A 10448-nucleotide genomic window follows, 5' to 3' on the forward strand; every position below is an offset into this window, starting at 1 on the left:
AAAGCCAGATGTTGACTAAATTAAACAAATACTATTAATGCATGCACAAATAACTTAAATAACTGGACACTGTCATATTTGGTCAAATGGAACAAATCAAAATCAAGTTACTGCTTTCCTGCTAAGTTAGACTTTTAAAATGCAGATTTTTATCCCTTTATTTATATCTCCCTAATAATGAACCTAAAAATAGCCATCATTTACTGGATGCTTACTAATGTGCCACACATTAAATGTAATATTTAGTTGAGCCCTTATAACAACCTGAGAGGAATTAGATCCTGTTCTTACAATGGGGAAACAGAAACTCACTGTTAAGTAATCTCTCAAGGTTACAAGACTTAGTAAATATGAACCCAAGTCTAACCTAAAAAGTCATTTTTTTATTCATTAAGCTAAACCACAATCTCAATATCTTAGGACAGCTTTCAAAAACCATTTTCTAATCAATAATAGTACCTTTATACAGAATAAGGTATAATTAATGAGATGTTACATAACCAGACATCTTGACTTAGAACCCAATAAGAACACAAAAAGAAACAAAAGAGTAAAAGTCTTTATCTATGCAGAATCTACACAATTTTTTTCCTCCTCTCATAGACAAGGCCCTAAAACCTACACTAGGAGATCTTTCTCTCTCAATAGAAACCTGAATAAGATTAATTGTTTGGGTTCCTGCTCATATAAATTAAAAATAAAAAACCAAATGAGACTCAAAGCAAGTTCAATGATAGTGAAGATAAAATATCAAAACAGTGAAAAATAAAAACAAAAATTTTTCTAAAAGTAAGTTACATATTGATATTATTATGCCATTTTGACTCATGAACTCCCTTAAAGGGTCTTAGGGACTTAAGAATGCACAGACCATATTTTGTGAACCACTGATTTAATCTACCACATGGGTAACCAGCCCTTTATGTTTTGATGAACAATGAGAGAATTTTTCTACTCAATAATGTTTATAATTAAGTGTTTCATCAAGAAAAGGCAAACTATATTCGTTAACTCCACTTTCTAAAAGAAGTCAGTTAGTAGAGAATATATCTTAGAAATATTTCCAGCTAAAAATGTTAAAAATAGAGGCTGGGGTTGTGGCTTAGCAGTACAGTGCTCGCCTGGCATGCGTGAGGCCCTGGGTTCGATCCTCAGCACCACATAAAAAATAAATAAATAAAATAAAGATACTAAAAAAATTTGTTTAATGTTAAAAACAACCCTTAGAGCTTAAGATTTAGTTGCCTAGAAATTGTGCTATATATATAAACTATCGTGTTTCCTGATAATTTTACAAAAATGAATAGTTTCAATGTCTATATTTCCCAAGGAATACAAATATTAAAATTTAAGACAAAATTTGTAAAAATAAAATAAAAAAACAAAGTATCATCCACATTTTGGATAATTGCCATCTTGCAGGCTTCAATTCAAGATGGGTTAGGGGGTCACAGAAGTCAGAAAAGCATAGGTAAAGTATCTAGATATACAGATGCTCATAGGGATGGCCTGACAAACTGAGGAAAGAATCTGACAAGAGCTTCTCTAACTGCAAAAAAAAAAAAAAAAGAAAAAAAAGAAGACAAAAAAAAAAGAGTCAAGAGATGTGTTCTGCAAGATTAGACTTGGAAGGGCTGGGACATAGCTAAGCATGTGTGAGGTCCTGGGTTCAATTCCTATTATCACAAAAAAAAAAAAAAAAAATAGACTTGGAGAAGCTCCAAAGAGTCTGGCAGTGAAAAGAAGAGTAGACCTGGACATGAGAATGACTTGCTCATTTCAATAACCAGTCAGGGGTAAAGGCTGCAGAAAGGAGTCTGCATGAAAACTGTTACTGAAAAAAGTAAAATCAAACTAGTATAATTAGAGAATAAATAATTTATTTCATGGGCAAACCACTGCAAACAAACACACTGCATCCTCTACATTCAGATAATGAATTTTCACATTACCTTTTTTCTCTTCTTCCTCTTCTTCACAAAACTCTGCCAGGGAAAATGCTTCTTTGAGTTGCTCTAATTCAAACTTTAGTGCCTCTAATTCTTCTCCACTTAAAGAATTAAGTATAGATTTCACCTAAATGTATATAAGATTAAAAAAAAAAAAAACTGTAAGAGTCTGAAAAGGAAAAAACAATTCTCAACTGGAGAAGACACAATAGGTCAAACTGAAGTCAGAACTATGAGCTCACCAGCAACACAAGAGGATAATTATTACAGAAAGGTAGAGAGAATCTGTATTTCCAAACTAACAAAAGCTAGAGACATCTGGAAATTATTAGTGCTTAAAAACAAATTTAAAATCAGGGAGGAACATTAAATCATTTTGAATCAATTAAAAGCTAACTGTATACAAATTAACAGCTTAAGTCAATAGGTTTTTGGCAGCTGAAACCAAAGAAACTGGGGGTTATTAAAAAAAAAAAGACGGAGGTATAGGAAAAATAGCAGATGTGTTATTAAGGACCTCCTTATTAATCTATCCTTTTTTGTGTAATTTTACAGATATACACTTGGTTCATCCTACTTCTTTTTAGCAATTTGTTCAAAATCAGTTTCTTGTTTGTTCTGGTATAGTATTTCCATAGAGTCTCAAGCCTCTATCGGAAACACATTTCATCTTCCTAATGTGGAAAGAGAAAAGAAACTATGCAGCATTCCTTTATTTGAAGACTTCTCAGCTGGGATTTTTAGTTTGGATTTACCTTTATTTCACTTTCTCGGGAAAGCATCTCCAGAGCTTCTAGGTGTGAAAGGCCTTGAAATTCATCAAAGAGTAGCCCATAATGAGTTTTCTTGTCAGTTTCCATGGTAACCTCATTGGAGGTCCACAGCTCTTCTTTCTCCTTTGCCTCTCTTAAGACCTAAAAAGAGATGGAGGTGTTACACTGAAGCAAATAATGAGAGCTCAAGGGTGAGTTCTGAGAGTGGAGGGAAGTAAAGCTGAGTTCAGAGCACTGCCCTTTCATTTTTGGCACTGCAATTCAAATCCAATAGGCTCAGGAGATGCAGGGAAAAAAATGATAACACATAATTTGATGCTAGTGTAAATAACACCCAAGGAACCAGGTGTTTCTCCAAAAGTGATTTAAACATTAATCTAATAAACAACTTTGATAGGGTTTAGCATTTCACTGACAGGAAACTCCTACAGAATGAAAAAAGGAGAAAAAAAAAAAAAGAGCTAGGCATTTTTTTTAAGCATTCAAGCTCTCCCTACCTCCTTCCTACCTCAGTAGCTTAAATTTTAAAAATCACTAAAGATTCTTCAAAAGGAAACCCTAAGAAGGTCCCAAGTTAGCAAAGGCAAAAATGCAAATCAAAACAGAAACAAGAATCAAACAGGTAAAGAAGAAAGTACCTGAGACAATGTAGAATTCCGATTCATCAGACCCTTGGTTCTTTTAAATCCAGGATCTCCTTCTGCTATTACATCCATTGTCTTTTTTCCAATGAATTCTAAGGCATCCAAACCCCCACTGATAACACTCTTTCCCTAGAAAACACATAAACTTCATTACAGCGATGTTAAGAAAATATATTTGCATATTTTGATTATTTAAAAATAGTGGCCACCAAACCAAGCATTGAGAAAAATGTAGAAAAAGTGAAGCAATTATACACTGCTTGTGGAAATGTAAATAGGTATTGCCATTTTGTCAGTATTTACTACAGCTGTATGAACCACCAATTCCACTCATGATTATATACTCAAGAGAAATATGTACAGAGGCACATCAGAAAATATGAACAAGAATGATGATAGCAGAATTATTTGTAATAGCTATAAATTGGAAATTAACCCAATGCTTACTATTGTGGAATTAAAGAAAAAAAGTGACAGTCACACAAAGGGATAAAGCAAAGAAAATCCACACAAACTGTAACATGGATAAAATATACAAACATAATGTTGTATGAAAGAAGCCAAATACAAACAGGTACATACTCTACAATTCCATTTATATAAAGTATAAAAACAGGCAATATTAACTTATGATATTATTAATCAAGACTATGGTTATCTTGGCAGAGAAGAAGACACAGTGGGGGGACTGGGTATATTCATAACATGAATATTTACACTGAACACTATGATACTGAACACTTATGATACTTCAACAAAAATTTTTTTAAAAAAGTATTAGCTATCTACCCTCACTCGGGTAGGAAAATTACTGTCCTATATTATTCTATTTAAAATGCTTTTTATCATCTGTAGTTTTACAAGTATCTACCATAAAGATCACAAACTGCCCTAGCCCTCCTGCCCACTTAAGATACAATTAAGAGAAAAATGTCTTTGTAAAAGCAGAGACATTTCCTAGGTCACCAAACTAAGAATTCCTGGTCCATAAAATATTATGTACTAAGAAAACATAAAAAAGAAATATCATGTACATAGCCTCTCTAACTCTTCATCTTATATTCCTTTATTTCTTTCAAAAAAGCTTTTACTTGACCTGAGAGGTGACTGATCTTCAGTGATTTGGACTCCCTTAAGAGTAATCAGTTCTCAAGGTTTTTCAAGGAAAAGAAGGAGAAAGATATACAAATCCATTATAAAAACAGAAGGGAGCAGGCCACTTTGCACTTTTTACTCACTGTGCTCTGAACAGCTGTAGAAATGGTCGAGAATACACCAAATGGCCCCATGACTGGGGAGGAGCTTTCATTCTCTTTGGCATTTGTCTCTCCTACAAAAGGAAGGAAATACGGAAACATGGAAGGAAAATTCATTAATTGTTTTCTTTACTAGCATCTATGTGACTTTTTAAAGTGTAGACTCAGTTCCTACACTCAAGTCCTTAGGTCTTTTCATTATTTTAAACAATTTGCCCATTTTAACTGAAAATTCAAATAGGCAGGGGTTTTTTTTTCCATTTTTATTTCATTTCAAATATAAAATCCAATCTTCAGAACAAACTACTGATCTATACAACATCAGACTATATCCTGAATAATCTCAGTGACAATGATCTTTTGAACAAGGTAAAACTAGAGGTTCAGAAAACAGACCTGTGCTTGCCAAAGGCTGGTAGTAGATGGGAGAGAGTAACTACAAAGGGCATAAAGGAACTTTCTTAGTGAAAATTCTTTTATATCCCAATAGTTTATATAGGAAATACTCTATATATGTATAACTACACGTACTATGGTTACATAGTATTCCAACATAGCCATCCATATATCTCTTGAAGCACAAAAACCTACATAGCTAAAAAGCAAATTTTACTATATGTAATTTATAACTCAATTTTATCCTAGAAAATCAGGCTCATTAGTAGGAATCAGACATGCATTCCAAAGAGTATATTTCAAATAAACTGTTCTATTTTATTCATTTTAAAAATCTTATAGGAGATAAACTACATCAAATAATCTAACTATATCAAATACTCTATTATAGGGAGGACTTCTACTTCCAGCTACAATGAATTAACTGGTACAGGACTTGCCCTCCTACCACAGCAACTGCAAAACTGGACAAAATATAAGAAACAACCTTTTGCAGATACTGGAAAGAGGCAGTACATGATGTGGTACAGGATAAAAAGGAATAACATGAACCCTACAAATGGATTGACTTTCTGTAGAGAAGAACTTTCCAAACAAACCACAACACAAGGAGGGGAAATTCAGCATAGCACATCATCACAATGAGTCGAACAAAGACTGGAGCCAACTAGAGTGGATGCTGCTGCATATGTTAAGAGGTCCAAGAAACTACACAGGTGTGCCCTGTGTCTCTGGCTGAATACCACACTGCTCAGGCAGAAGGAGACTCCACAAAGTTGGGGGTGGGGGACTGCTATGGAGCGGTAAGCTAAACTATCCCCAGAGCTCATGCTAAGCTGAAACATTTGAATTTCAACCAACCAAAGTATAAAGAGCTCTTTAAACAACTAGGAATTGAGTAAAAACCTCAGAAGTCAGGACTTAAAAATAAATAAATAAATATTAAGCAAACAAACAAACAAACAAGCCCTTAGAGTAAAGGCTACTCTAGACTCACCCTAAACAAGCTTAATAATGCCTTGAAAGTATCAATCTAAGCTATACCATAAATACCTGTCAACAAAAGGAGAGCCAAAGAACCCAACTCCTGATATGGAAGTTTATAACAATGCCCAAAACCCTCTCTCTGCTACAGCATGACCTGTTCTAGTTAACGATATCTGAGAAGAAGTGCACTGCGAATTGCTGGGGAAAACTACTCATTTTAAAGAGATGCAAGAGGGAAAATGGTACTTTCTTTCCACTTAATTCCTGACTTTGAGAGCATTCTTGTTTTAGAAAATCATACTTGGAGTTGCAGTATTATCTGGCAGCCATTAAGAAACCAACAAAAGAAAACAGGAGAGAAGCCAACCCAGAACCCCAACATCAATGAACTATCTCTGCAACAGACTATTTCTGAAGTTCTTCAGTGAGAAAAAATAAACTCACTCTTAGTCACTTATTCTGTTATTTTCAGCAGAGTAATCTAAGAACATCACTAAGAACAATGCCTCAAACTCACAAAGTCCTTTGCAGACATGTTTGTATAATTTGATCTCATCTCCTGCCTATGGACAAGTGACTCAAGTCTAGGCCAATCTAATTGTCTCTCCTAGGAACTCAGAAATAACTGATGCCAGTTGGTCTCAGATGAGGATAAATACTAGGATTCAATATAAAGTTAGAACTAGAAGACAAGCACAGAGAATCAGTTTGCTTAAAAAAAAAAATGGCATAGATGAGCAAAGAGAATATGAGAGAAAATAAAGTCCCTGACACAGAAAGCAAACCAGGTATTGAAAAACTTTCTATTATTTGGTCCCAGGCTCTCCTGATTCCTGGTTTCAGTGAGAGTATATTTCCCATTGATCAAGGCAAGTGTCCAGAATAAAACTTCACCCTCATTAAAATCCAAAGGTAAAAAAAAAAATACAACCCCCAAACTATTCATTAAAATATTTTTCTCTTGCCATAATAGATTTAAATTCAGCTAACACTTGGGTCACTTAAATATACCAAGAAAAATGTTAAACATCCTCATATTCTATATTCATAGCTTTATTAATGTTTATAACAGTCTTTCAAGATCGTTTTGTAGATGTGGAAAGTGAAGAGACACATGATTGGTTAGAGGACACAGAACTCTGACAGCTAAAGATTCCAAATCCTCTTTCTTATCACAGTCCCATGATGCCCTGAGCATTAGATGTTTAAAATATACCTACTGAAAAATGAGCTTAACTGTTCCATTTTAATCCAAAACCCTAGGCCTTAATGTTTCTTTATACTAACCTGCTGCAAACTTGACTTCAGCTGAAATTTCACTGGGACTAGGGATCCCGAGAGAAGTCTCTGCCTTCTCGATGACATTTGAAATACCTTGTCCTATTTAGACAAATAACATTTTTTGCTATTTGCTACCAAAACTAAAGAAACAAAGCAAAAATAATATCTGCATGTTTTTAAAATTATTATGGCAATAGGACATATTATTTTAACAATACATAGCTAATATAAAAAATTTTAACTCATTTTTTATAACAATTCCCAGGCTTGAACTTTCTAATGAAAAAATGCTTCAAATTCTAGCAGCAATGTGTATCAGCCCATTATTTAACCACCCACAACTATAAAGCCTCTGAGTAATCACGGAAGGAAGGATTATTATCAAAATCATGTATAACATAAGTCTGTAGCAAAATGAATATAAAAAATAATGAAACTACTGATGACTTACCTACTGTGGCTACTGTAGCTGAGGCTGAAGAAAGTAAGGACTTTCCCCAACTTCCCCAATACCCCCATCCAGTCTGGGGTACATCTTTGGAAACAGGCTCCTATTTTTCCCAGTTAAGAAGAAAAACAAAAGAAAAAATAGAAAAATTAGAATCAGAAAGTTAGACAAGATTATCTAATAATTTAGCAAAAGTATGAGTGATATACTTGCTTGACTAACAGATGTATATTATCATCTTGTAAGCACCAAGTAGCAAAGACAAGTTCTTCTAAAGGCATTTATACAACTGAGAAAATGTATCTTATGGTTCTACAAAACAAAGCTAAGTGCAACCTTACATTAGCATTGAATCCAAGTCACTTTTAACCCAAATATTTTTAAAAACCAATATTTTAACAGATATTCTATTTTGGCTGCAGCCTGTAATACCTGAACAGGGAGAACTTCTGGAGTTTCAAGATCACTAGAAGATTTGACCTCTGGCCTTTTCCGAGTCGACACTACGGGTTCAGATTTACTATCTGGCTTAGCACTTTGGTCAACAGACTCAGTATTATTGGCTGGCTCATGGTTTCCTTCTTCAAGAACCAGGGTTGCTTCAGTTATCACTTGACTCTCAACATCATCTTTATCTGACATGATTAGAACATCACCTAGTAAAAAACGAGCCCAAGAACAAAATTACTTACACAGGATTTTTTTAATATAAATTACTTATTTAGATCTTTTGAGATTTAGATTCACATGCAATATAAGAAATAACAGATTTTCCATATACATTCATTTACTTTCCCTGGTAACAACTTGTGTAAGTACAGAATAATATCACAACCATGAAACTGACACTGACACAATCCTCCCATCATGTTCAGATTTCACCAGTGTTACAGGCACTAATATGTTCATATATAGTTTTATAAAATGTTATCACGTATACAGTCATGCCTTAGTATCCTTGGAGAATTGGTTCTAGGACTCCCAAATGATAACAAAATAATGGTCAAGTTCCTTACATAAAATTGTATAATATTAGCATATATCTACACACATCCTTTCATAGAATCATCTATAGATTACTTCTAATTCCTAACACACTGTAAATGCTGTTAGTAGTTGTTACACTATATTGTTTAGGGAATACTGACAAGAAAAAAGTCTGTACAGGTTCAACAGAGATATAATTGTTTTTCCAAATATTTTCAATCTATGGATGTGGAACCCATGGATATAAAGAGCCACCTGCATAGATGCTGTAACTACTACCCACAGTCAAGATTTTTTTAAAAAAAGTTCAGTCATAAGAATCCCTTCTGCTATATTTTAGCCATGGCAACTTCCCATATTTTGCCCAACCCACAGTAACCCATCACTGATTTGTTATCTGAAATTTTGTCATTTCAAGATGTTATATAAATGGAATCATAACATCCTTTTGAGAATTTTTTGACTCTACGATGAGGCCCTCCAGATCCACTTAGGTTGTACCAATAGTTCCTTTTTATTTCTGAGTAGTATGCCATGGTATGAAAGTATCACAACTGAACTATTTACCAACTGTTATATACACCATTTCCATTTTGGGTCTATTATACAAACAAAATGACTATGGAAGTTCACATACAGGTTCATAAAGGAACAAAAGCTTTCTTTTGTCTCTGATAAATGACCAAGAGCATAATTACTAGTTATATAATAAGCTCATCTTTAGTTTTATGTGAAAGTCATACTCTTTCCATAGTAGTATAGCTTTTTACTTTCTCACCAGCAAAGTACAAGTGATCAAGTTCTCTATACGCTCACCAGTTGCATCAATATTTTTCATCTGAGCCACTCTAACAGGTATGTGGTGGCATTCCTCTGTGGCTTTTAAAGTACATTTATCCAACAGTTAAGGATGTTAAATATCTTTCCATGTGCTTACCTGAATAGCTTCTTCAGTAAAATATCTATTTCTATCTTTTGCTCATTTTCTAATTAGATTTGGTTTTCTAATTAGATTTACAGTTGAAAGTTCTTTATGTATTCCATATTCAAGTCCTCTAATATGTGGTTTGTGGATATATTTATCCCAGTCTGTAGATTTTCTTTTCATTCTTTATAGAATTTTTCACAGAGCAATTTTTCGTTTTGATGAGGTCCCAGCTGTCAATTTTCCCATTTACTGAATGTCCTTCAAAACTCCCATTAATTATTCCCAATTCAATTTTTTTCCAGAGATTATTTAAGCCATCAGATAACATTTTTGTCAGATCAGTTTTTGAATAACAATGTTACCTAATTCAATTCCTTCCAGAAGTAGAGCTCTTTGGCAATTAAAGCCAAGATAATATTGCTACTTCTACAAAGAGCAGATATTAATTTCCCAGGTTAACCAAAAATCACCAGGGAATAAATCAAGTGCACAAACGCGCACTCTCTCTGTCTCTCTCTCTATTTCACACACACACACACACACACACACACACACCTTAGGTACATATACAGACGGAAAACAGCACTATAACTGAAGTACATAAAAAAGTTCTAAAAGAACAGAAAGTTGTCTGTAAGAATCAGGGAATATGATCCATAAACAAATTATCTAAGATAAGCCTAGAGCAATGGTTACAAACTGGGAAACCGAGTGCCAAATCAAGACTACAGATGTTTTAACTTAGTCTATAGAGTGTTTAAACTTTAAAAAAATGAATTATTAACAAGTTTCCAATTTC

At 33.8% G+C, this 10448-nt stretch overlaps 1 protein-coding gene across 1 annotated transcript in view; it reads right to left on the reverse strand.

Moving 5' to 3' along the window:
- Positions 1–10448, reverse strand: part of Fam114a2 (family with sequence similarity 114 member A2) — a 32468-nt gene that overhangs the window by 20186 nt on the left and 1834 nt on the right. The window contains exons 2-8 of the mRNA XM_078051368.1: positions 8167–8390; positions 7738–7837; positions 7293–7385; positions 4605–4696; positions 3361–3495; positions 2705–2863; positions 1953–2076 (exon numbers count right to left, since the gene is read on the reverse strand). Of these exons, the coding sequence (XP_077907494.1) occupies positions 1953–2076; positions 2705–2863; positions 3361–3495; positions 4605–4696; positions 7293–7385; positions 7738–7837; positions 8167–8376 (913 nt within the window). The 5' untranslated portion in view covers positions 8377–8390. The remainder of the gene's footprint in view (positions 1–1952; positions 2077–2704; positions 2864–3360; positions 3496–4604; positions 4697–7292; positions 7386–7737; positions 7838–8166; positions 8391–10448) is intronic.

This window comes from Ictidomys tridecemlineatus, chromosome 1 (assembly GCF_052094955.1).
Source record: "Ictidomys tridecemlineatus isolate mIctTri1 chromosome 1, mIctTri1.hap1, whole genome shotgun sequence".
Lineage (NCBI taxonomy): Eukaryota > Metazoa > Chordata > Mammalia > Rodentia > Sciuridae > Ictidomys > Ictidomys tridecemlineatus.